This window comes from Erithacus rubecula (genome assembly GCF_903797595.1).
Source record: "Erithacus rubecula genome assembly, chromosome: 10".
Lineage (NCBI taxonomy): Eukaryota > Metazoa > Chordata > Aves > Passeriformes > Muscicapidae > Erithacus > Erithacus rubecula.
In genome coordinates this window covers 27,247,132-27,274,701 of record NC_136662.1, presented here as the reverse complement: position 1 = coordinate 27,274,701, position 27,570 = coordinate 27,247,132, and the positions used below count along the sequence as shown (strand labels likewise).

At 44.2% G+C, this 27,570-nt stretch overlaps 1 protein-coding gene across 4 annotated transcripts; it reads right to left on the bottom strand.

Moving 5' to 3' along the window:
- Positions 1-101: 101 nt before the first annotated feature.
- On the bottom strand, positions 102-27,570 carry KLHL20 (kelch like family member 20; the record flags this gene model as incomplete). 4 transcript variants are annotated; one of them, XM_079313388.1, is made up of 13 exons in its annotated part: positions 102-387; positions 3,111-3,191; positions 5,678-5,784; positions 8,841-9,049; positions 9,587-9,720; positions 9,918-10,061; positions 11,112-11,295; positions 12,044-12,159; positions 13,350-13,444; positions 14,476-14,634; positions 18,556-19,129; positions 25,616-25,676; positions 27,468-27,570. In XM_079313388.1, 12 exons carry the CDS (start codon positions 25,636-25,638, stop codon positions 309-311), a joined length of 1,905 nt encoding a protein of 634 aa, XP_079169514.1. In that variant the 3' UTR covers positions 102-308. The 4 variants fall into 4 exon arrangements, with proteins under 4 accessions (XP_079169514.1, XP_079169516.1, XP_079169517.1 ...); XM_079313390.1 differs by lacking the exon at positions 102-387 and adding an exon at positions 770-3,024; XM_079313391.1 differs by lacking the exon at positions 102-387 and having other exon boundaries at positions 770-3,191; positions 27,468-27,569.

The window sequence follows — 27,570 nt, the reverse complement described above, 5'->3', positions numbered from 1 at the left end:
TCATCTCTAGGACCTGATCTGTGCTATGACCTCCTCCTAAACAGGGATGCAAGTTTCCTTTTCCCAATGTAAAACTACCTACCATGACATAACTGCATGCCTAGTTCCTAACCCATTTCCAGAATTAAACAAAGAAACACACACTTGGCTTCAGATTCTTTACTAGTTGAAAATGGATTATTTTTGCATGTTAAGGCTGAAGTCTTTGGTAACTCTTACCCTCTTACAAACAGCTAAGTTATCTTCTGAAGGTCTTGGCAGCTCAGCAGCTACTTTAACTATCATTTCTGATGCTTTAGCTTCCTTTTTTAAAATATCTCAAAGTTTGCTATCTGGACTAAGGAGAGCACTGGACAAAGGAGTACAAAGTCTGGAAATAAATGGCACCTGTATTTGGTTTGAAAATAGGACTGTTATATTCAGGGCTCAGTTTTAAATCTAATCCTCAGCTCTTTCCAGCAAATTTGCATAAATCATCTCTAAAATTCTTATCTCTAAATTTTTATAGCCTCTTTTCACCTCTTCCTTATGTTGTCCTCATTGATAAATGCAGTTAAGTGAGCAGAGGTAAGATTTACCCATAGTACAGATGCTTCCTTCCAGAAAAAGCTGGTTGTGAGTGATGTGAAGGGTAACAATAAACAGCAGAGTTTCAAGCCTCTTTTACTGGGATTTGTCTGGGGAAAAAACCCTCCAGAATCTCTGTCCATGTAAACCACAGAAAAAACATCCCCTCCACTGGTTTCAACCCCAAGGAACAAACCAAGAACAGCGTAGAAGAAATTTATTAAGATAGCACTATTTATACAAGTTACTCATGCTAGAAAAAAGCATAAATGATACATGTAAACATTTGTTTACAGAATACTTGTTTTCCTTGTAAAGGTGCAAATGATCTTCATATGTAAACACAAGAATACCGACCTTTAGGGGGAAAGGGGCTTTTAAAAAAGTTTTAATGTCCCGTTTATGACTGTAGTGTATCTTTTACTATATTCAAGCACATTAAAGTCTGAGTTACATGAATCAAACTATGAAGTTAAAGAACTTAAGATGTCAGCACTGCCTTTTTCATCTCAAGAATTTACAGTCCTTTCTTCAAAATCAAATTCAGTTAAGTTCCACAGTTAGATCAGGTGCAAAAGGTCATTCTTCCACACTCAATAGAAATTACAGTACAAACAGAACTGTTGAGTCTTGAGTCCTTCCCTGCTGTCCCCCCACCCCTGGGTGACTCCAGTTATTCACAGTGCCAGCAACAAACAGCCCTTCCCCTTCAAACTCTTAAATGAGCCTCACCCTTTCCCTGCTCTACCCATGCACAGGCAAAGTGCACAAAAATCGCTCAAAGAGAGGGCACTGTCCATCATGGTGAGGAATTCTACAGACACAGACAAGAGGGCAGCTGAGGTGAGGCTGCTCTGAGCTTTTTTCAGCAGGAAGGAGCTGGCTGTGGGTCTGCCAGTTCAGCAAGAACAGGAGTGGCTGTCAGAATTAGCAGATGATACCTGCACCCTGCTTCAATCAAGAACTGGTATCAAGCAGGCAGCAGGAGGAAAAAGGCTTTTAGAACTGAGCTAGAACTAGTTGGATTTAGGTTCTGTAAGTGGCTGCAGGAGAAAGTACCAGTGTGGGTGTAGCCAAACTGTATCCTATACCCATCCTGCACTATTCCTGATGACCTGTTAGTGGTGGGTCCTTTGTAACAGCTGTGAGCTGGGTGCAGTGTTCTCTCTGTCTACAAAAAGTGACAACTACACCCAGCCTAAGGGGGGTTATCTCTGCCAATAGACCACCAAGGACTCCCCAGAATATCCTATGACTCATGGGATTCCAACATTCCATTGGGAAATCCCTTGCCCTGGGGGAGGGACTCAAGGTTCCTGCCTGGGCTTTGAGGGTCTGTGATCTGGGGGCTTGAGACCTGGACACAACCACCACCACTAGAGAAGGACCAGGCCTTTCCACAGGACCAGGGCTTTTGACAAGACCTCATCCATTACTCCAATGGGACTGCAACCACTGTTTAATCAGGACTGGTTTTAAACCAGTCTTCCTGCATTCGTTGCATTTATTGTAATCTTTCTATTGAATTGTAACTCTGACTTAAAATCTCCCACAAGTGGGGTTAATTCCTCCTGCTGGTTTTCCTTCAAACCAGCACAGGTTCACATACAAGAGAGAGGAGAGAAAAGCTGAACTTTTGTACAGTAAAAAGGCATTGTTTGAAATCCTTTTCCTCTCATTCTTTTTGGGCACTTCACTGATTCAGTCGAGCAATGAGAGTTCCAGTTCTGAAAAGATACTCAGGGCACCTATCCACACAGCTCTCCTGTCCTCTAAGAGACCCCAAATCATACCACAAGGGTTGGAACCACAGTAGCTGGCAGGACATGGCCCTGCCCAAACCACCAGCTGCTCAAAATGCATGTCACACATATACATATATAAAATACATATATATATATGCACACACACAGGGATGTATATAAAAAGCTGGAATCATCGCTGTGAGCGATACAAAGGAAATACATGATACAAATTAAATGAAAAAATAAATATACTCTGTGCACAGAAAAGCTTCTGTGCAAAGGTGGCACCTTGCAGGTCAAGTACTTTTTTCTTTTTTTTTTTGAAGCTCTCTGTAAATAAGGCAAAAAGCAATGTTTTCTGTATCACTTTTTCTCCTTCGCCCACCAAACAGCTGCCACATCCACTGCTCCCACAGCAGGAGGGAAAGCAGGAATCCCTCCTCCTGGCCAGACTCCCAGTACAGAGTGTAGGCTCTGCACCAGCATCCTTTAAGCTACAATAACTGTTACAGTTTGGTTTATTAAAAAAATGTAGAACTATTTAGAAAAAATACGGACATAAGCAACACTTCTACTTTTGTCCAGTGGTTCCCTGGAGTCTGACAACGTGGTCTCCCGCTGGGCACACTCTCACAGAAGTCAATTTTTATAATTCCATAGAAAGAGTTCACCGGCAAAGAGTTACATTGGATCTAGACCGTGCATACTAGAGCTGCAAAGAGGTCCAGTGTCAACAAGTCTCTTCAGTTTTTTCTAGGAATTGAGAAGGCAGGGGACTCCCTCCCTCTGGAAGCTTACCATATATGAGATTCACAGTGTGTCATTTTGATAACCCCCACGCCGCCGCCCAGCCGCCGGTAGTTCATCCCGCCGTACAACCTGCAGAGAACAACATCCCAGGGTCACATCCTCCATGGAGACAACATCCCAGGCTCACATCCTCCATGGAGACAACATCCCAGGCCCACATCCTCCATGGAGACAACATCCCAGGCTCACATCCTCCATGGAGACAACATCCCAGGCTCACATCCTCCATGGAGACAACATCCCAGGATCACATCCTCCATGGAGACAACATCCCAGGCTCACATCCTCCATACAGACAACATCCCAGGCTCACACACTGGGTCACCAACCCCTGGCAGCTGCCATGGGAAAGACTGAACCATGTTACCACCATTAATGTCTGCTTAAAGTGGGCTGTGAAGGAAGGAGTAGTCGTGGAGCACCCACCTTACATGTTAAAAATAACTATATAGTTGTTGATTTTCACAAATTATTATTAACCACAATGATTTTGATATAGTACTGTTTGTAACCACTTTTAAGTGCATTAATAGAGTCAGCTTTTATAGCCAATGCACTGTCTAGTAGTGTGATAAATATGTTACAGTGTAGCCTTTCAAAAAGTATTAAAATAGAGACTTTGTGTTCTAATGTTAAATGCTTTTATTTGTGTAACTAACTGTCAGTGGTAGGAAGAGCTCAGATTATTGTGTGAAAGAGCTATGTTGATTCAATGCACTTGTGGAGTATCTTATCTGAAAGATAAGATAACATTGAAAAGAGCCAGGAAAATAAACACCAAGAGAAAAAAAAAAATGCGAGGGATTTACTACCAACCCTCCAGGATATCAGGAAGTGTCAAACAACAGAACAGTGCCTCGAGAAGAAATAAAATAAATGAATTTCATCTACAGGATGGCATAGAGATAAGTCAAAGGTCCAACCAAGCAAAAGGATTCCTGGAACATGTAAACTCACAGGAACATTTGAATATGTATAATCCTCATGAATATGCATTTAACCAATGTAAAGAAGAAGTAAATAAGAAAATTGTTTCAAGCTTAACTAGGTGCCTCTAGCAATTTGCCATGCACCCCAATGCTGTGTACAGTCTCCTTTATCCTTATTAAACTTCCAAAAATTTTAGAGTGAGCCTTGCTTCTCACCTTACACACCTCAAAAGTAAACAGCTGTATTTGCTCATGCCTTTCTGTTCTCAGAACAGAAACTACTGCTTGTTTTGACACCACATTTCTATTACTCAAATAAATGCTCCCTGTCTAGTAATGGGCAAGAGAAAAAAACCTTTGTAGGCTGCAGTTGACCTTAGGCTACATTTTGGGTAACACAGGACTAGGCTTAGTCTTCACAATTCAATTAATTTAATTTGTATTTTTAAACCCCTACATTCAGCTGATCCACCCAAGATATAACACATCCTGAACACCATCTGTTGACTGCAATGGTGTCTGAATTCATAGGGATATCAGATCCCTAGAGATTCCAGCTGCATATTCCCCTCTGTGCCACTGCAGTCTGCTGGCAGGAACAGGAGAAGCAAGTTCTCCAAACAACTTTGTTAAAGCCAAACTGCATCAGAATCGTTTCTCAGTCAAGCTGCACAAATAAAAAATACCTTCAAGATACAAAAGAAACAAAAGAAAGGGAAGATCACAGAAGCTGGTCACCTATACTGAGCTCAGTGGGGAAAAAACCACAAGCTGATAATACCTTCAATAATCTCCCAAACTGTGTGAATGCCTGCCAGGCAGTAACTGCTAACTCTGAACTGCCACAGGGAATAGCTGAAACCATTCCACTAAGGAATCTGATGAATGTACTACCCTCTCCTCAACTGGTTTGCTCAGCAGTTCAAAAGATCCTGTGGATCCATGGCTCACCCAACCAGGGGAAATTCCTCCACTGCTGCTCCTCACAGCCATTCTTATCAGTGAAGGGTTAAACTACTATCACTAGTTAAGAATAAGGACATTAATTTCTTTCTATTCCCCACCCTTGCAGATAACCACAGAAGCAAATATAACCACAGGAGGTTGATAATCCATGCTAATTACATTTGGGAATAAATACACAAGCAATTGTTTCCAAGTATAGTTATGACTGGGAGGGCTATTTTTCCTCTTTTCTGCTCAGTATATATTTTGATCAGCAATTTCATATTTTATCTCAGCTTGGACATTCTTCCAGTGGCTGAATCTTGCTGATTTAAAGGGGAATAACATCATGTGCTTGAAGTGTTTCAGCTCCTCCAAAGGGATTCAGAAATCACTGCCTCAGGCTGAAAGCAAGAAGTGAACAGGCCAAACTCTGCCTGGTGGCTGTGAGTTCCTCCTGCTAAGAACAAGCTCAATTTTATTGGGAAACAGGAGAGACTCTGCCCAAAATAAACAGAAGGGGCATACTGGGATATTTATCAAAATGTGGATTCTTTTCTTGCAAGGCCAAGAAGTCAGAATGGAAGTGTTGTGATGGTTCTCCTCCACACAACTTCTCTGTTACAGTGCCTGAGACACCTCCAGCTGGATTTCACTGTTTGTCACACAAATTCAAGTTACCTCCACGTGTTAGCATCTGGATCAAACACCTCAATGGTCTTCAGGTATGTGGTGCCATCAAAGCCCCCCACTGCCATCAGCTGTCCATTCACCACAGCCAGGCCAACCTGCAAAACAGGCATCAGAAAGCAGCTACTTAGCTGGGATGTCCTGAAAAGAGGGGTAAAAATGAAAATATTAATAAAACTATTTAATAACCATGTTTGGTGAAAGGCAATCTGCAGGAGAGGGCTGGGTTGTTTTTTGTTTTTTTTTTAATTTAGGGCATGGCACAAATAAAATACCCTAAAAAAAAGTAGAGTATCTACCAGACCACAGGCAGTTGATTAAAGTAGCAGAACCACAGGTAAGCCCCTGGTCCCAAACCTCTCAGGCTTGGGCTTGGACCATCTGTAAGCACCTTGGCCTCCAGACTTTCTATTTAGCCTTTCAGCAGAAGCACAAAATCACTGAAACATCAAAAACATGATGCCTTCCACTGAAAAACGTGGAGTATAACAGAGAAAAGGGAAGGTACACCATGTAAAATAGTCCCTGTTTTAGCTTTGAGCAAGTCAGAACAGCTGCAAATACAGCTGCATGTGTTTGGCAGCTTCTATAGAAAGCAAATACAGAAGCAGCTGATAAAAAGTCAATGTCTAATCAGACACTAAAGTGAACAGTGTTGGAAAAGTGGTCAGCTCACTCTGTGCTTGGAGGACAGAAATAAATATGTGTTCTCTGCCTCCAAAACCAGTGGTTGCTCAAACTGTGATTCATACCTGCCTCGCTGGAACACTAAAACACAGAAAGAACTCATCCTCTCTTTACCACATAATCCAATATCTAATGATAAACAACCAAATCCTTTCTATCTCCCCAGCCATGATGACTACTGAAAACACTGCAGTAATCTGTTGCTCACCAAGAGAGCAGCACGATCAGCAGCTGCTGGGGACTTGCTGTCACTCACAGGATTCAGTGAGGGGAGACAGCAGCCTAACTGAAAGTCCTGGAACCCTGTTCCCACACACACCTCAAGGCAAGGAGAATCTGTATCTAAACACATGCTAACCCAGTTTTCCTCTGAGCAAGTGGGTGTTTTCACCTCCTAATTCATCCAGAGAGATCCAGATACTAATTTGATAGCATTCTTGAATGGTATCTCATATCAAGTACAACTGTGCCACCTAAAAGCTCCTCTGCTTCAGGCTTAGTTGACCACATATCAGGGCCCAAAAATATTTCAAAACACCCTCAAATGACTCATTTCCCCATCCTAAACAGCTGCCTGTGGTGTGACTTGGCTATCTCTTACCCTCCAGTCTTGCTAGAGAGCTTTGGGCAAACTTTTCCCCTCACAGTAAAGAGGTGAAGAAGCAGAAGAGCCTCGTGAGAAGACTGACACTTCACTGTGTGCTGCTCTGCCCACAACAAGAGTGACAATGCCACCCTGCCCTGCGCCCTCCACACAAACAGATTGACACTCTGCTGTCCCCATATGGTGATGTGTGGCATGGACAAGCCCACTAAGTCCTGCTTGGTGCCCGGAGAGGCTTCCTGGAACAGAGGCTAGGCAGTATTAAAGGAATAAAGTAGGGATTTATTAAAAGGCCTTCAAATTATACACCTTGGGCAGTGCAAGAGCCTGGCCATGGCTCTATCCAAGATGGACCCAAGATGGACTCCGAGTCAGGAGTTTTCACACTTTTATAAGTTTTGGTCCATTTCCATATTGGGGTTAATTGTTCAATTGCAGCTCCAGGTTATGCAGACTCATCCTCCCAGATTCCTTGCTTATTAATTCTTGTCTGTATTACAGGGAGTTCTATAGCACTTCTAGTTAACAAGCTAGAAATGGCTATGTATCTCCCTCTCTAAGAGGCTTTTCAAGGGCCAATCTGTCCAATTAAGAATTAACACCTATATTAGTTTTACTTTTAACCTGATAACCAATCGCCCGTGACCCGCAATGTGGAGTTTTCTATCCAGTTAAACAAGATCCCACCTAGACCCATGAAGATGAAGAAGAAAGAAACCTCCATCCCAAAACCTCCACCCTGCTATGTTAGAAAATCTTAAATGTCAAATCTTCCACCAAGTCATACTACACACTTCTATTCAAACTACACACCAGTGATCCCAGTTTGAACACTCATTTTTGGAAGCCTTCTCCTCAGGTCAAAAGCAGTATTTTTCTAGGGGTCAGTGCCTGTCAGCACAGAAATCTAAAACTGTTTCCAGGGTTCCAACAATTGCTCTCCTCAGTTTGCTGCTGTTTACACTTTTTTGGGCCTGAAACTGCAGCAGTGTCCTTGGTTCTCAAGCTGCAGAAGGATTGTTTTGTCTGACTAAGCTGTGAAGAGAACTTGCTAACATTTTATATGAAGTTCAGAATGTCTTGGGTTGCAATACAGGATGTGGCCAGCAATGTGTGTTCTGTCCCCATCTGTTGAGCTGGGTGGGGCAGTGACCCTGATCTCCTGGCACATATTATCTGCTAATGGGCCGGCTTTAAACCAGCTGGGGCAATCATTTTCATCTTTCCACAGCCCATCCTCCCTCCAGGCAGATATCATCTGCTGCTGGCCCATTCAGTCCCACTGCATGACTGATAAAATTCCATCATCCCACTGGGAGATGCTCCAGCCAGGGGGAGCAGCCAAGCCTTTCCTACCCTGAGAAAAAATGAGATTTTGGACACCAAGGGACCTTCTTAACACTGGATTCCAGAGGAAAGCCAGACCTTTCCACATCATCCCTGCACCTTCAGAGGAAACTGCACCTTCTCCAGGAGCACTGCTCCAGCTGAACCACATCTGCCCCTGCAGGAGGATGCAGCCACCATTGAATGGGACTGCTGCCACCACCCTGACTGACTGACGGGTGTCAGCTTGGATTCTGACTCTGGCAGTGTTTTGGGATTGTTCTTTGGAATACTGCATTTCTATTTTAATTTCCCTAGTAAAGAACTGTTATTCCTAATTCCCAAAGCTTTACCTGAGAGCTCCTTAATTTCAAAATTATAATAATTTGGAGGGAGAGGGTTTACATTCTCCATTTCAAAGAGAGCTCCTGCCTTTATTGGCAGACACCTGTGCTTCAAACCAGGACACAGAGTCACACACCAATGCAGTACAGAATCTGGCAAATATGTATCTACACCTGAAGGTGTGGCACTCACCCCACTCCGCCGGGAGGTCATGGCCACCACGGGTGACCACTGGTTGGTGCGTGGGTTGTACCTCTCTGCACTGCTGAGCTCTGTGGTGTCATCCCTGCCTCCCACGGCGTAGATCATGTCCTGGTACACAGCACAGCCCAGGTGCTTCCTCCTTGTGCCCATGGGGGCTATCGTGTGCCAGCGGTTCTCCTGGGGGTTGTAGCGTTCCACTGAGGAGGAAGGGAAGGTCTTTGATCAGCAGGGTGGGTAGAGTAATTTTGGAACCCAATTTCCACTCATCAAAAATGCCATGAACCAGTTTGTTCTTCCTTTTATTTCCAAAGAACTCTTGCTAGTCTCTCTCCTGTCTCCAGCATCAATCACACTCAGATGTTCACTCAATGCTATAAACTGACCTGCAGCAGTTTTACCTGTGGTACCTTCCTTCCTACAGCAAAAATGGCTGCTGCAGGAATTTAAAAAAAAAACAAACAAAAGTGCTGGCAACTGCTATGCAAATGATCAAAGCCTTGCAGTCAGGACATACTGCCAAACGAAGCACTGAGAAAGAAAAAATGTGACACACAACCAGGTAAAATAGGGGCTCACAAGCCTGGAGAGTGAGTTATTGTAAGTAATATTTAAATAATATTTAAAGAAGAAAACTCCACACTTCACTAAGATATTCAACAGCTATCTGGGGATATGACGGGCTCTCAGGACCAGGACAAACGCTGTTTGGGGTTAAGGGACAGCAAAAGGCATACCAGTATTGAGAGGGGATGTTCCATCAGAGCCTCCCACAGCATAGAGGAAGCCTCCCAGCACAGCCACTGCCACTCCCAGGCGCCTGGTGCTCATGGAAGCCACTCGAGTCCATTTGTTTTCTTTGGGATCATACCTGGCAAAAGAATAAACACCAGAGCTGAGTGAAGTGCTGACATCTTCACAAAGGAGCAGGAAGATTGACTTTATTCTCCCCAAATAAAAATCCCTGTAAGATTTGTACAGGTCCTATGTTCTCTCCAGCTTGTCTGCATCAGCTACACCTTTCTTGCTGTGCCCCATTTTTTTAGGTTTTTTGTAATCAGAAAGTACCTTTCCACAATGTTGAGACAAGAGACACCATCCTGGCCACCCACAGCATAGAGGTAACCTCCAAGAACTGCTACTCCAACACTGGTCCTGCAGGTGCTGGTGGGAGCCACATCACTGCTCCACTGGTTGGTCTTTGGATCATACCTGGGAAAAAAAACCACACCAAACACCACAAATTACTTGCCTAGGTTTGCTTCAGACTATCCCATGCTTGGGAACTCTACTAAGGCTGTGAAACTTGCCTATCCTGAGCTTCAACTGCAACACAGCTCTTTGTAAGCTGGATAAAAGGCCTGAAGTGATACAGTGCATCCAGTACATGTTATTCCAGGGATGTTCAAACTGCAGGTTGGGATGAATCAAGCTGAAGATCAAAGGCTCAGGTCCCTGAGAGAGACTGGCTGGCGTGTGGTAACTTGCAGCAAAGAGCAGCAGCCAGAGTTAACTCTGTTCTGTTCCCTGCTGCTCACACATGAACTCAGCACTGGGACTTCAGATAAAATATGGAGGAACAAAATGGACTTGAGAATCCAGAGACAAAGAAATGCAGTGAATAGCAAGGAAGTGAAGGACATGGCAGACACAATGCTAGGATCGTGATTTGAGAGGTTGTGAGCATTCAAGGAGATAGGTGGGAAGAAGGAGAGGCTGGAGGTGGTAGGAGGTTATTTGTATAGCTCATTGGGTTTGTTACAGGGCCAAGATTGAGAGTAGTAGGAAACCTTGAGTCATGTGACTTTCAGGCATGGGAATTGCTCTATGCAGCTCCCAGAAACAGGAAGCTTGGTAAAACTTGTTTGACTTTAATCTTTCACAGGCTTAAAAGTGACCTATTTTCCTTCTTTTGTCTGTGTGCCAAGGTTCCTTAATTCTCAAGTTGCCACTTCACAATAAAATTCTAGGATCTTTCCCTCAGCATCTAAGAAATGCTCCCTGTTACCTCACGTTCCCCAACAACGCTAAAAACAAACCTGCAATTGCAAGGAGGTTAACCAGGATCACCACTCCTTCCAACAATAAACCCAGACCCATCTCCTTGTCCCATTACACTGGGGATAACATGACACAAAGTGTTTTGCACCAGGGGGGTGCAAGGCAGGAAGAAAAGGCAAAATGAATTAATTCCTAAGGGGCTGCACCCAGGTTTAAACATTCAGAGCTGAAATTCTTCCCAGGGGCCTTATGGAAACCTACCTTTCCACACTGTTAAGATAAGAGGAGCCATCATGGCCTCCCACAGCATAGAGGAGGTCATCCAGGACGCTGACCCCAACTCCACAGCGCCTCTTGCTCATGGAAGCCACCATCCTCCACTCGTTGGTCTGCGGGTCGTAGCGCTCCACGCTGGAAATCGCGTCCCCGCTGCACCAGCCCCCCACTGCAGCCAAACACCAACAACAGGTCACAGAAACACTCACAAACTGCCTGTGCTCCTGGCACAAATCACCCCCTCAGACTCATCTCTAAGTCACTCCTTCTGAGGTTTGTAACTACAAAATAAAATGAGATTTTCAAGAGTGTGGACTGAAGTTTGGGAAGCTGTGGCATTCATAGCACCAAAGAAACCATGTAAGAAATCATGTAAGTTAACTCAAACTTTCAAATATTAGTGCACAGGTCACATCAGAAATAGGTTGTGAAGACTTTATGGGAACACTACCACCAGAAAATCCTGCCTGGAGTCTCCTGGCCCAAGACAGTGGGAAAAATACATACTATCAGTATATCCTGAGTTGGAAGGAGCCAAATCCAACTCCTAGCCCTGCACAGAAGACTTCCAAGAATCCCACACTCTGCCTGGGAGTGTTGTCCAAATGCTTCCTTGGTGCTGTGATCACTGCCTTGGGGAATCAGTTCCAGTGCCAGACTCTACTGTGGGTGAAGAGCCTTTATCTAATATCCAGCTTAAGCCTCCCCTGACTCAGCTCCAGCCCATTCCCTCGGGTTCTGTTGCTGGTTACTAGAGAGCTGAGATCAACCCCTCCTCTTCCACTCACGAGGAAGCTGCAAACCGTGATGAGCTCTCCTTTCAGTCTCTTCTTCAGGCAGAACAAACCAAGAGACCTCAGCCCTCCTCACAGAGCCCCTGTAGAGCCTCCAGCAGCTCCTGCTGACAGCACACACACCTGCAAAGAGCACCTCCCCGCAGCGGATGGGTTTGCGCGGCCTCGTTCGCGGTCCCTGCATCAGCGGCCGCTCTTGGGGCAGCAGCAGGTAGTTTTTGGCTTCATCCACCAGGTCCCTGTGCAAGACAGGAAAATATTAACCCCCAGAGCTCAGCCTCAGGAGAAGAGATGAAGCAGAACTGATGGGAAGAAGAGTCAGCACTAGTCATGCAGCTCAGGTGTTCACCAGTCACACCAGAAGAGCACGAACAGCTCCGGTCAAATGTGCGCTGTCACCTAAATACTCCTCATTATTTACAAGCCACTGACACAGTGACAGCAACAAACCAGCACCAGTGCTTGGCCAGAGTTAATAATAGATATACCTTGCTATAAAAACACTGATTAAAAAAAAAAAAGACAAGAGATTTATCAGGCTTACTGTGCAGAAAAGAAAAACCCAGCCTGCCTCAAGCTAAAACTTAACAGTGAGTGTTTCTCTTCTCTCAGAAGAGAACAGGACTTGGAAAACACACGAATACATAATACACACATGACCAATAGATGGAGATAGTACCCTTCCGATGAGTATTTTCTCCATCAGCTCTGGCCAGCACACACTGTCCATCCATTCATGACTTGCCACCTGGACTAATCCTAATATTCCAAACCCTTGAATTAAAAAAAAAAAAAAGTCCTCCTTCCCTCTACAAATGTGGAATTCCCCTAGTATGAATGCTTATTCAGGAAGAGAACAATTTAGCCTGTGCCCTGAAATTCCTTAAAATATGCACAAGATAAACCATGTGCTTTGTGGATGATACAGAGCACTGCAGAATCAGAAGGGTGAGACTCATACCATAAGAGGAGGAAATTACAACTTCCCTGCATTATTCTTGTGGGAAAGAGCAGACTCTAATCCCAGGGATCAATTCAGTTATCAAAGTGCAGGCATTCTACATAGAAAAACTACTTTAGATCTCACTGAAAAAATCATGAAAGCCATGCAAGGGCTAAGCTGCAATAATAGGCTGTGACTAGAGGTGGGGGGGAGAAAAAATGCAAAATGAAAATCAATACAAGGTCTTTCACCAGCAGTCAAACTGCACACTCAAAGTTTGCTATTTCACTGAAAACTTGAAAGAACAAAACCCCTTCCAGGTGCACCAGTGACTATTATGCAAATAGAAAACAATTTTTCTTGCTTCTCCTATCCTCCTAGTTGCCAAAGATAAAACTGTGAGGCATCACCCATTTACCAGTGGCAAATGAGCACAGTTTCAGAGGACAACATAATCCAATTCTGTAAATGGCTGAGGAGATTTACCTGCATTCCTCATCGCTTTTAATGAGTGGATCAGAACCCACTGTACCCACAAGAAACTTGGGACTCAGCAGGGGCAGGCGGACGTGCTGCAGGACCTAAAACACAAACCACAACACCTCTGGTGAAACCACAGATACCCAGAGAGATGCAGGAAGCCAAATGGAAAACAACAGAATTTTAGTTAAATGCAGCTTGTCTCACAGCACATTTGTCTTTTCAATATCCCAGTTTAGATACCCAGCAGAAAATCAGTCTTTGGAAAGGGACAATCCACTGGATCTATTAACAGCTGAAAATGACAGATGACAAGACATCTGCCTGAGGACTAATTAAGTTACTGGTTTTATCAACCATTTAGCTTTCTTAAACCTGAGTGGTTCTGCAGAGTAACTGAACATGAAGAAACAACACGTCTTTCACAAGGATTTAAAATCTGAAGGCCCAAGCACGTATAGACAGAGGCAAACAGTTATAAAGGCATTAGAAGCTGCCTTGAGAAGAGCAGCTTTTTCCAGTTTGGTTTGTTTACTTAAAACCATTTTCAAAAGCTTTCCAGTAAATAAAGTTGCATTGAATGTCTCTTTCCAAAGCAAAAGCAGTGAGGCAGGCAGATGCTCACCTCTTTTGATCAGCCAGCCCAAGACTTCAGAGGCTTTGGGCTGACAGCTTTGTCAGAATGGGTTCTGCTCCGTGAAATGCCTTGGCTTAGATGAAGCATCACATTCCAACAAAACCATTCTGACAAGCTCCACTGTAACATTGTGAGGGCTGAGGCACAAATCAAGCAGCAGAGCTTAAAGAAGCACTGCAAAGCCAGACCAGCCTTTGCTTCTCCACTGTGGTTTTGATACCACTCTCCAAGCAGTGCAGGCAGGTTTGTCTGGACAGACTGCCGGAGTAAGCTTGTTTGGCAAGTCCTACTTGGGAACAATCCAACAAATCCCCTAATGAAGGCTCTGGCCAGCCTAGATAAAGGGACAGTGCAAGCCACCTAGCACAGGTGGGAGTCAGAGAGAATTCTGGTGGCTTTGTATCATTCAGAAACACTCTGGCACCACCCTACCATCCCTCATTCCTCTCCCCCTGGAAAAAAAGCAGCCTGGAATGTCACTGTGCCCCAGGTTACCTGTGGCAGCTGGGGTCTCCTCTCCTGGATGCTGTACTTCACCCAGGCCATCACGGCGTTGAACACCTGCTCTTCACTGCGCACGTTTAACTCGTCACTGGATATGATGTCTATCAGCTGGTTGGCAGGAAGCAGCATGAACTCCTCACTCTCCATCACCTGGCAAAGGCAGAGGGAAAAGGAAGGGAGTAAGAACAAAGCATCAGAGCCACTCATCACTCCTGCATTTCATGGACTGATTCAGAAAAAGCCAAATCATCATCAGTACCAATACACGTGAAGGGTTTTCTGCACAGGGCAGAACACAGCCCCCAGCAACACGAGACACTTCTAGATGGGCATGCCTTTTAAACCCTTTAACACTTTTAAAGGGTTAAACCACAGAAGGCACTGATGAGGATTCAAAATTCAGGAAAAACAAAGCTTTTCTTTAAAATCAGTCTCCTCATTTGCCGTGTCTAATACACAAAGCAGAAATAAAACCGCAATAAATATGTGACTAAAAAGCAGCACTGGAGTGCAGAGATTTACAAGGAAAGCAAAACAGAGCACAAAAATAAGAGTCTCAAACAAGTTACCAGAGGCATTGCAGAGAACACAGAAAGCCTGATTTGTGGCAGAATAGAAAATATTTCAGGAGACTCATCTGATCCTGCCTCTTTCATTTGCTCTAAATATACACATGGAGTATGCAGTAGTCGAGATGCACTAAAGAGGGAATCAGAGCCTCCAGAGCCCCTAAGGACTGATCTCTTGTGAAAGTCAAGCCACTGACAAACACATTAATTCCTTCAGCATCCAAGATAGCAACCCTGCTTCTCAGGAGGCCTTGGCTGCTGCTGGAGGACTGCTCACACAGCATGAGTCAGTCAGACTGCCCTGGGAGCTCACACACCACCACAGCTCCTGCACAGACACCAGGTAGATAGATGGGAAAGGTGCAAGAATCAAATTTAAAACTGCAGAAATGGCCTGACTGATAACTGCCAGCTCACCTTCCCTGCAAGCACTCCCAGCCTGTAGCCTGCAGTTTCCAAAAGGTTCAGGGACAGAAAAGAACTGAATGCTGGCTTGCCCTTATCATCCACGACCACATTAGAATTCAGTGACTTATTTCACAATTTGCTGCATAAATTAAAGAAAAACACTCTTTGACACGATCATCTCAACAGCAGTCAGCTGTGCAGTCCTTTTAATTACCTGAAGAAGTTATTTAAGGGCACTGAACAAATATGCAGGGATTGCCAAGTTACTGACAACAGAAAATATTTTAAAAAAGAACCGAGTGGACAATGAGATCAGTTATCAGACTTGGTTCTTGGGTACCCTGAGCTTTTGGGGACACTAAAGGCCACTACAAGGTTGGCCTAGAGACTCCTTCAGCCTTTAAGTAGGAACTGGGCTGGTCACTAAAGATCATTATCAGCTTTTGTTCCATAGTCTCCCTTCCTCCTACAAAGCTTATGTGTAAACTTTAGTCTGATGGTTTTTAAATACAGCTTCAGAGTCTGAAAACAGCAGCTGTGGAAATTCCTGAGTTAAAGATGCTCATCCATTCTCTCCCTTTGACCCTCAGGACACCCAGTTGCACTGATGGCCTCACAAAATTGAAAGCACTCAAAGCACTTCTTTAAACCAAATTATTACTACTGTACAACTTGTTAGTTTACATAGTAAAACAAATCATTATTTAAAATGCTTTGGCTTATTTTGGCTTAATTATCAGGACACTCATAATTACCTGACTAATATTAATGACCTACTTGACTGACTTGCTTAGTGCACAAGAATTGGCTGGATTTCCCTTCCTCTGGAGCATTTCTATACATCAGTGCTTTTACAAACACAGAGAATTCATGTTAGACTATACAATATGGAGTGCAATTTTTGTCTGTTGATAAAAGCACAAGTTGTCCACCCATAAATATAACTTTTCCCTTCAGATGTCAAGAGACAAAAAACCAAAAATACAAAAGCTGCTCTTTTACAGTGGAGTTGTTAATAGAACCATTTCACATTACACACACATAGTCCACTAGGGGTTAGAGGCAACAAATTAAATTGGGAGGAATGGAAAAAATTGGAAAAACATTTTACCAAGAAGTTAATGATGTAATACAGCAATACACATAAAAATTAATAGAAGCAGAGGTTAGCACAGCAGAGGACATGAAGCAATTCAGACTGCATTCAAAGTAACTGCATGGGCTGGCCTGGTGCCTGCTGCTTAATATTTCACATTGCCACCCAGGAAATTCCCAGCTCAGGTTCCTCTCTGCCAGCTTGGAGGAATGATGACCACACAGCCTCTATACAGGAAGGTGAATTTTTTATCAGTTTCCAACCTCCACAGTGGAGGATAGTGAAATAGACAAGTGCCTGGCTTCCCTCAGGGATCACCAATCCACTCTCCAGATGGAAAATACTGCCAGAATGGAATACAATCCCAACAAGCAGCACCACTGATATAGTCTGCAGAGAAACAGTGAAAGCTAAAGAAGTGATGATTAAGGATGAAGAGCTGCAGAATTCCTGGGGCATGGAAACAGACACCAAAACCTACCCAGGCCAATGAAATAGTACTCTAATCTAAGGCTCTGTTTTCTAGAGGCTGTGTTTAAGTTAAGTCAATTATAATTTGCATCATCTTTGAGGAAGAGTGCTCTCTTCTCTTTTGCCTTCATGTACTTTAACAGGGATAAGGAAGACAGAAAGTTGTCTTTGAGGGACTGCAAAAGAAAAGCTCTTAACAGCCAGCTGCATGTAATAGTGCTAAATCATTTTAAAACAAAACTGTCAAGCTGTTAAAATGTTATTTAGAGGCTTGCAAGCATGCCCTACTCATGTAATAACAAGATCTAATAACCAGCAAAACAACTAAGCACTGAAAATAAACAACCATCTGGATAGCATCTTGCTCCCCCCACTGAAAAAAAAAAAAACCAAACTAGAAAAAAAAAAAAAAAAAAAAAAAAAAAACCACCAGAAGAAAAAAGTGCAGAGCAAGCATAGAGCACATGAAGTGGCCAGCTAAAATGTAGGGGTTTGGGAAACCACCAAGTTCTACAAAAAACAAACTCATCCTATTTGGATGCAAATTCCATTTGGTTAGAAAAGATGCATTTAATTGCAGCTTTTGTAGGAAGCTGATGTTGTGTCCACAGTTAGATACCAAGAATTGTCTTCTGCTCTGATTTTCTTAAGTACTACCTGACTGAAATTAATACAATTCCAATTTGCTTCTTGCATGTTAGAAGAGAAAAAAAAAAAGGAAAAAAAAAAAAAGAGAGACAAGTTGCCATCATTCACAGCACTTCCATACTGCTGCTTCTCTGGGGAAACTAAATTAGCACCAGGAGTTGCTGGAGTTCCTCCCTTTGGAAAGGATCTCCAGGTGAAGCTGGTGGCAAGAAAAGATTTTTCTGCAGCACTTCAGAAAAGACCAACTCTTCTCTGACTATAGCTCACACAATCCTTAATTATTATGCTGATCCTTCTCAGAACCAGCTGCTGGCATTTTTTCCCCCCCAAAAAATAATCTAGGCAGAATTAACAAAAGATGAGAAACTTGAGTTTATAAAGGTCAGCTACAATATTATACATCTGAATTACTTTCAGACATCTTCTGCTGAATAATAGATGCAAAGCTCCAGTTCTGCTACAAGGGATTTCAAGATTCCCCTGAGGCAGCCTCACACTTCCCCAAACACCCACTTCTCCAATCCCAGAGCTCAACATCAAATATTTTGGGTTATATTGATATGTTGTCTTCACTTTTAACACCTGCCTCCCCTGCAACCATGCAGCATCCAGAATATTTCTGAAAGAGGAGTGGAATGTCAAACCATTGGGCAGGCAAATGCCAAATCCAACTGCACCCATGACCTTGCCTCCCACACAGCACTGACCACACATCTTTCAGGGAAGAAATGCTGTGGATCATACACAAACCACTGGTAAAACACAGGCCTGCCAGCACCTCTTTCCTCTTAACATCTGGCACCCATCACCATCAGGGCAGCTGTAAATGCTCTCACAGACCACATAGATATATTTTCCATCCCAATTCCAGCTCCTTACCTCCTGGAAGTTGTGCTGCGTGAATTTGTCGGCGATCCTCAGCAGCTCACGGCAGGAGTGAGTGTCAGCAAAAGCCCGGATGCCCAGGCAATTGGAAGGGTCCAACTGTCTCTTGAGGAACTCACAGCAGGCCTCCTGGATCTCAGCCAGCTGCAGAAGGCAAGCAGCCGGCAGCAGGGTCTGGACATTGCCCTCCTCCACGGTGATCTGCGAGGTGTAGGCGAAGTCGATGAGCAGCTCCATGGCGCGCTCGTCGATGTCCCTGATCACCACCTCGGTCTGCCGCGACTCCGCCAGCTCCCCGGTGAACATGGCTCGGAAGTAGGGGCTGCAGGCCGACAGGATCACCCTGTGGGCGTAGATCTTCTTGGCCCCCACTACCAGCACCACATCGCAGAGCTCGCGGTGCTTCCTGAGCAGGTTGATGACCTCCAGGGTCTGCCGGGGGTGCTTGTCGGAGATGTAGGGCATGCGCGCGGGCTGCGGCACGCCCTCGGGCAGCTTGTTGGGGTCTCCCAGGGTGCAGCGGCTGGTCACGTCCATTCCGGTCTCTCCTGGGCGAGTGCTGGCACACCTGCAGCGCAGCACACACAGATACAGCACCATGGTCAGGGAGCCCAAAGCTCCAAAGCGAGCGCCCCGCCGGTCCACGCCGGGACGTGCAAACAAGCACGTGACCACATGAAAGAGGAATCCATCTCCAGCCAAAGCTTGCTTAGAAGTAAACAAATGCCAACTTGCAGCAGGCTTCTATTTATTGCTATTTTTATACGCTTTCTATGACACACGGCTGTAATATCCAGCTACACGTACATATTTATGAGCTGAACCTCACCGTAGCCTTGTGTGGTAAAAGCACATTATCCCCATTTCACAGAGTGACTCAAAGCACAGATTAGCTGCCTTGCCTGCTGTCAAGGGCTGGAGTTTTCTTTGAGAGAGCTGGAGATGGATTTCCACCGCAAAGAGTTCCAGCTCTGTGATTTAACCAAACTTCCCTGTTCTTCTACCTACGTTTTTTATGGGGTCGCTCATCACTGTAATGTCTGAACACACTGAAGTGTCACACAGACTTCAGGAGCTCGAGATGGCCTGCAGACTACCAGAACATCTTTCAGGTTCACAGAATACCAATTTTAATCATCACCTCTTCAATTATTTTTGAGTTATGGAGGCTCTTGAGTCCAATCCTCCCTCCCTGACACGTGTCAAAAGAAGGTTAATCTTTCCCAAGAATGACAGAAGGCAGAGGAAAACAAATCAAGCCAAACAAGAAAAAGGTAAAGCAAGTATCCACCACTATCAACCTACAAAAAAAAAGCAAGAACAGAAAGTCAGAATGGTAACTTTAGAGGAGAGGAATCAGTTAAGAATACATCAGCTGAGTTACTGGCACAGAGAAGAAACATTCTCTCTCATATAGAGAATATTCCCAGTTCCACAGACTAAATTAAAGAAAAACCAGGAAACTGCTGCCTCTTCCCACATCAAACAAAAATCACCACTTAGAGGAATTAAAGAACATTGAGCAAAATATCAGAATATTGATGGTTTATGGCCTTTGGAGATGTACTGAAAGACTCAAAACATGCTGGCCACTACCAGCTTTCCCCTGGTGCACAGGCATTTGTGAGCTGTCATTACCTCACTGTTCATATTAAGAGTTAAAAAGAAATCAAGCTTGGCTTTGCCACGGCTCAATGTAATTTGCTGCAGACTTGAAGGAAAAAAAAAAAAAAAGCCCTCACATCCTTTCCCCTCATTATTATGTCAAATGCACTTCCTAAGCACTGGGAAACCAGTCTCTTTGCAGCAGTTCAAATTATTCACTTGCATCTTAGCCTGTTTTCCCATTCCCTCCACACCCTCTCCTTGATCATCATATTCAGATGTTTTAGACCATTACCTCTTCCTCCTATCTTAGTTACACAGATGCAGCTGGGGCTCCCCTCTGGGTTTTGCTGCTTGCTCTTGCTCAGCCTCTGCACCTTAAATGTCTTGGGTTTTTAATCTCTGCTCCATCTTTACATCCATCACCATTCTGCTTTCCTGACACCTCTGAGAAATCTTTCTGTTGTTACACTGCCTGTCACTGTCCTCCACCCACTTCTGCCCCTCACAATCCAAACTCATCTTTGGGGGGTTTGACAATCATTCCCAAAGCTCTGCCAAGCTCCTCACAACAATGCATAAACTAAATTCCCCTTGCAGCAACACACACAAACCACAATTAATGGTACCCCTACAAAACCCCCAAGAAACCTGGGCTGAAGATTTATTTACCTAATTGCCTTATTTTCAAAGTCCTTAGCAGCCAAGGCCAGAAGGTAAGTAATTTAATCCCTCTACCAAAAGATGGGGAGAGGTGGTGACAAACATTACCCTGTAGAGTTTGGCTCTTGCCAAGCAAGCTAAGTCAATTTTATTGTGTACTAAGTGTTTTGAACTATGTCAAACCAATCCTTGGAAGAAAAATAAGAACAAAGTAAGAGCTCTTTTAAGACACATGCTCCTACAGTTCTGGACAGTTTGTCTTGACCAGGCTGTCAGTCAAAGCACAGAAGAAGCATTCTTCAAATAAAAACCCATTTCCTGTAACTGCAGCTCAGAAGAGATGGTCACACCCAGGACAGGGCATCCTTTTGGACAGCACACAACTCCTCTGTCACACCTGTAGGTTTTCCCCAAAGACATCTCCCACTAAAAACAGCCCTAAAGCAGATCTCAGAGTAGCACAGATTCTAAGCACAGATTAGATGAAGGCCATGCTACCAGAAGAAATGCACAATATCCCTGCCAATCCCACAGCTCAAGACTCCCTGCCAAGGCAGAGCAATGGGATGTACCACCTTGTGCCATGGGATTACTTGGCCAGATTTAGGCAGTAGCCCTTGCCTTCCCTAGCCAAGACAGAACAGGATTTTTCTGCCCAAATGAGGCCCTGCTGAACACATCTTTAACTCACTGAAAAGGCATCTAGTTAGCAAGAACTGAAGTCATTCCTGCATTGTTCACAGCAGCATTTATCTGAGAGCCTGCATTGTACCCAGCCTCCTTACTCCTGGGGAGAAAGTGATGGTTAATGATTAAAGAAGACTGAAAGGATGGAAAAAAGAGTAACAACCAAACGAGCTCTCCTGATTCATCCATAACTTATCTCCGGGTGGTGCAGAAGCCAGTGATCAATTGGCTTAAGAATTTCCAAGCTGGATCAACCCAGATGCTTGATGTGAAGCTCAGTGGGCTGCTGCTACACACAGGCACAGAAGTGTGAATTTAAAGGACATGTCTGCTGGCTTGTGTCTCCACGAGGATCATAATTCCACTGCATTATGTGTGCATTATGCATAAATATGCACAGAGAATGAAATGATGAGTCAGTAGCTTAGAGGTGTGAAAGACAGAAGGCAGCACTTGATTCTCACATGGCAGGGGAGCTGCCTCCCCCCTCACAGAACTCAGAGCTGCTCCTAAATAGCCAGGGTGATTAAGGAGGGCTGAGGATCCAGAGGAAATGTGTGTGTGCCTGGATAAAACATTCACACCCAGCTATGCAGATATTCTGGGATTAGCTTCCATCAAAATGCAGGGCTGGGGAAATCAGCAAATACAATGGGATTAAGAAAGGGCTGACAAAGGATCAGTTTTTGTAGCACACTGCTGAGAAGTACAAATGGAACACAGGCAGTCTGCAACACTAAGTCAGCTAAATAAACAGGCTGCTCTGCCTCCATTTTATTCTGCTACACCAGTGCCCAAAACTTCATTCATTAACAGGGGCATCTATGAGACATCCATCCTTCCAGCAGCTCCTCCCAAAGTTCAAAAAATACCTAATAACAAACACCAAGGAAAAATTCTCCCCCATGCTGTCACAAGGGCATCTTACCTTTCAAATCTGCATTTTTTAAGACAATGTGTGCTTTAGCACAAGATTACAAAAGGCTTTAACACAGTTCAGCAGAAAACAACAGGCTGACCTAAGGTTTATGAAACACGTGTCTCAGGCTAAAAACATCAACTGAAATCCAAAAAAAATCATACATTGCTGGAGTGGATTTCAGTAGCCAGAGATTTTAGCAGCAAATAAAAGTAACGAACCAAATGGGTAGTGACTCCTGTCAATGCCTTGATTTCAAATTCAGAAATATCTCCTATACTCATTACAGAGCTGCAAGAACAAGGGCCATTGATTTGGCCCAGCTTTTGGCCACAGAAGTCACCACCACAACATGCCAACCAAGTAAATAGAAATGCTTTATTGTGGCATCAGTACTCCAGGAATTAAGTTAGCTAAAAGTCTGATTATCAAGAAAAATACCACTGATTCATTTTCTTGCCTAGCTAGCAAGGTTTCAGTAAGCTTTCTCAACAAAGATATGCAAACAAGCAGATAAAATCTGGCTGAAATATATTTTACATTACACAAAAGGAAAACAGCAAGGATCTGGTGTATTTGCCCCTATTTACATTGCTTGGTTTGATTTTTTACTGACCAAACCCAGAAATCTCAGGTTTTCTGAACATCCCAGTCAGGGTAAAACTGAGGATGGCCATACTCTAAAAAAGGTCATTACTGGAGTCTTCCAAAACCTCCCTGAGCATTTTGTAGTTTGTTTTGGGCAAGAACTACATCCAGGTAGTTGGGTAAGTTCCTGAATGCATGATCAGGATCCAAAGCCTCCTTCCTCCTGCTGGGTCTGGCTGCTCAAGCCTGCTCTGATGCAGCACTGATGTGAGCTGGGAAAAGGCTGCCAGGAAAAAACTGGGTGAGAAAAAGCTGGGAGAGCTTCCCCAGTTTGTTTGGGAGCTGCTCAAGCCCTCATGCCTGAGCTAAGTTAAAGATGTGTCTGCACCTGACTGTGCACTCACCCCTGCTGAGCTGATTTCCCTGCTTCCTTCTTCATCCCTACCTGCCTGAGGAGTCCAGGACTCCTGGATGGCCCTGGCCATCAGATCTGCTCTGCTCTCCTTGTCTAGGAACTCTGAGAGATCCCTGCTGCCTTGTTTTTCCCTTCAGCAAAGCCACATTCTCTTGCTTCTCCCTGAGAGAAAGCAAGAACAGCCTGCCCCAACCACCCCTTCATTCCTAATGCAGGGTAAATCCTGTTTGCAGCAGCAATTCGTGTTCCCTACTATAATCTTGACAGGAATAGCTGGAATTCCTTGTCTGTTCAAGCTGTTCCTCCTCCCCTCTGAATGCTGTACACATTTCATACCATCTCACCGTGTTCATTAACCCATTACTGGCCAAACCCCACTCCCCTCTTTGTGCAGGACCTAGCACAGCTCTCATGTGGGGGTGTTAAATTGGCTCCAGAGCCCTGAGTAAAAGGATAAAAGAAAGTGCTCTGCCATCTGCTTAGCTGGAGTTCGTAGGAAGATCTGTGCTCAAAATCCAATCAGGAACCTTTTATCATTTTCTATTAAGACAGGCAACAGGAGAACAAACAGAAATTTTAACAACCCACACTGAGGCCCTTAAAAAAAGCGAGTGTTTTCAAGAACTGGAGTCCACAGCACACAGCAGAGATGTGCTTGTCAGGCCCAGGCTGCAGCAATAATAAAAAACCTCCACATCTTCAGCTCTGTGCTGCTGCCCACCACAAAAACTAAAACTGAGTGGCAGACAGAACTTCCACAATAGCAATTCTCTGCCTCAGTGCAACACACAGAAAACAGCAGGCAAGGAAACAAGTTTAGAACCTCAATTTCCCCACCAGGAACACAAAAAGTAGGGAGAAAACAAGAACACAAGACAAGCTAATCACCAATTTTATGTCATTCTGCAGAAACATCTTGAAAATGGAGCACAACCTCAAATTCTAAAAAGCTGTGGGTTTATGTTGGTTAAGATTTAAACAATCTCCAAAGAAGAAGGCTACAATAAAAGAGAGCTCATCTGCTATTGAACCCATCTTGGAGGAAAAGGAATTCACTGTAACAGTCACATACAGCTCCTCACTGACCAAACCACATTCCTTATCTTGGCAAAAATGCAGCACAATACCCGTGCTACCAATGCCCCTGTCATGTCCCAGGTTTACTCACTGCTGAACTGCTGCAGCAGCACAACAAATTAAATTTATTAAAATCCATTTAATTAAAACAACATTGTGCCATTCTTCAAGAGTTTAAGTGGCTACTTGCTTCTTGCCTCCTTACACAGAACCCAGGCTAATGGTTTCTGTGGCTAAAAATGCTCCATAAATTCATCTATGGTTAAAAACCTTGCCTTCTCTTACACAAGAGTTTATAGATTTACCCACAATAAAGTTTTTCTTCTTTCAACATCCCAAAGAGCACAAACAGACCAAGCAAGTTGCATGAGCTCTCTCCAATTCCTTTAGAGGTGAAGAACTTCAGGCAACTTTGCTTCCACACAGCCTGTATCATGTAAGAAATGTATCTGCTGTTGATTGCCATCAAGCAAGGAAAATCAACAAGAACTAGCAGGGAACTCTATTTGCAAACCTGTCATGGTGCTGAATTACAGTGACAACTTTTTCTCTATATGAGAGAGAATGTTTTTGACACAAGCACAGCAAGAACTCCCCTGAATTAAACTTCAGCTGCATCTCCAGCTCATTAGAATTGAGGCAGTTGGCATCCATAATTAGAAAAGGAAATCTCCTTTTCACCCAAGACCTCACCAAATTCCTTTAGTTAAGGGGAGAAAAAATGCCCTTGGGAAAACAAGTTTAAATTTATTCCCAGGCAGTTTATTTTCCACAGTTTGAATACCTAAGTAATTAAATACTGAATTTTAAATATGACAGTAAATGGGGGAAGCAGAAAAGGGGATGGAGAATTACAGTAACTTGTCTTCCATACTCTTCCTGAAAGACATTGGGTCTTGTAAATATTGAAAACTAAATACACTTAAGAAAGGACTAAAGAGGAATGATTTATTTCCCAATTCCCCTCAGCCAGGCTTTTAAAAACAAAAAAAAAAAAATCCAAAACCACACAACATTTCACAGTCCAGGCACGTACAAAAACCAACTCAGATGATTTATCCTGTTTGGGAAAGAGAAGAACAATTGTTTTTGTGCCTTACCTGCGCATTGGCTTTCCGTCCATGCACCGTGAAGAGAAACCTTCACCCTACACTTCAACACCTGATCCAACAGAGAGAAAAAAGACAAAAAAAAGAGGTGATTTATGAATCAAAAGAACCTTCTTTCCTCTCTTCAGTCTCCCTCTAAGAGAGCTGAGCTGCCCAACACCACCTACTAATGTGCTTTTAAGCTCTTATCCACTTAAAAATTCACAGCCCAGACTAACAACACCTGGACTGCAGAGAGTAAAGTAGAAGAAAACATTACCAACATTAAAAATATTTTCACCACGGCTACACAAAGATTCCTCACCAAACAGAGCACACACATTATAAAGTCAGAAAACTGCCTGCCTCCCTGAATCCTTAAAAGTGTTTCAGCAAATGGAAAAAAATCTGAAGTAACAGGGTGCTCACTGTCACTCCTTGCTCAGAGCCAGGAGGTATCTCTCCTTAACACATTTAGCAGAGATTTAAGGCAGGCTGGCACCTAATAAACAGCACAGCGCTGCTCACCAGCTACACTGCAGAGCCAGAATTTGATAGAAGATAAAACTTGTGTCTGGAAATTGAAGATAACTGTGCCCCAGAGGTAAGAGGGATGCTAATAATGCTACTACATTTGCAAAGATGAACGATGCTGCCTGATGCTCACTACACTTCCACTACAAATATTCATTTTCTGAGAGTAATAACAGTTGCAAACTGCACAGGCCTTTCATATTCAACCACTAACTTCTAATTTTAATGTAAATTAACCCTTTTTACAAGGGCATAGCTTGCCCAAATTTCATTTTCAGTAGCTATTTACTTAGGAATACATTTAATTCAATTATTATTCAAAGCAATAAGCCTAACTTTTTGTAAAAAAAAAAAAAAAAAATCCATTAGAAGAACAGAAAAGTGTTCTGCTTCCACACTGATAGTCATGGGCTTCTAGCCCTCCAGAAAGGGAGTGAGAAACGGGAAACCACTGAACTATGGGAAAAGCAATGACAGAATGAGAATTAATTAAACCTTAAAATAAACTCAAGTAGCATTCAAAAGAGGGGGGGGGAATTAAATTTAGTTAGAATAAGGTCATTTTGGAAGAGTGAAACTGTCAGATTGGAGCTTTGCATCCAACAATACGCAAAACATTTTTGGCACAATATAAATTAAACTACAGCTCTGGTTACGTGAAGAAGAACCTCATTCTACACGCAGCACTCTCTAGGAGCATTATCCCAGGCACACAAGCGGAGCTAGCTAATGAAGAATAAGCTCAGACTTGCCGTCTGCCACATTTGCAAATTACGCAGGTTCACTGCAAATAAAGAAAGGCAATTCCTTTCTTTAGGAATTTGTTTAGGAATCCTTCAGGAATCAGGGCACCGCATACCAATTCGGAGGCGAGCTCGGGGCTCCGGGGCACCGCGCATCCCTCCTCGCATCCCGGGGCTGTCCCGTGTGCCCGCAGCGCCCCGAGCACTCCGCACATGCACGGCGACGTGGACGGGGCTATTCTTAGATTTAATCCCCTTAAACCCACGTTAAAAGACGGGGAGGAGGGGAAAACACACACATACACACACACATACACAAAATATACACATTTAGACCGCGCTGTCCGCGGGGCAGCAACAGGCTGAGGGGCGGCTGTGCCGGCAGAGCGCGGCCCCGGAGCCCGCGGCACAACTCGGCTGCTGCGGGACGGGCACCGCTCCCCTCCGCCGGGCCCGGCCCGAGGGCCACCCCGAGCGAGCCCAGCCGAGCCCGGCCCAACCGAGCCGCGGAGCCCACGCCGGCCCACCCCGCGCCCCCCGGCCCGCGGAGCCGCCTCCCTCCCTCGTTCCCTCATTCCCTCACTCACTGTCGCCGGGCGCGGGCTCCGAGCCGCCGCCGCCGAGCCGCGCTCCCGCAGCGCCGCCCGAGCGCATCCTCAGCCGCAGGAAGCGGCGCTGCCCCCGCCAACC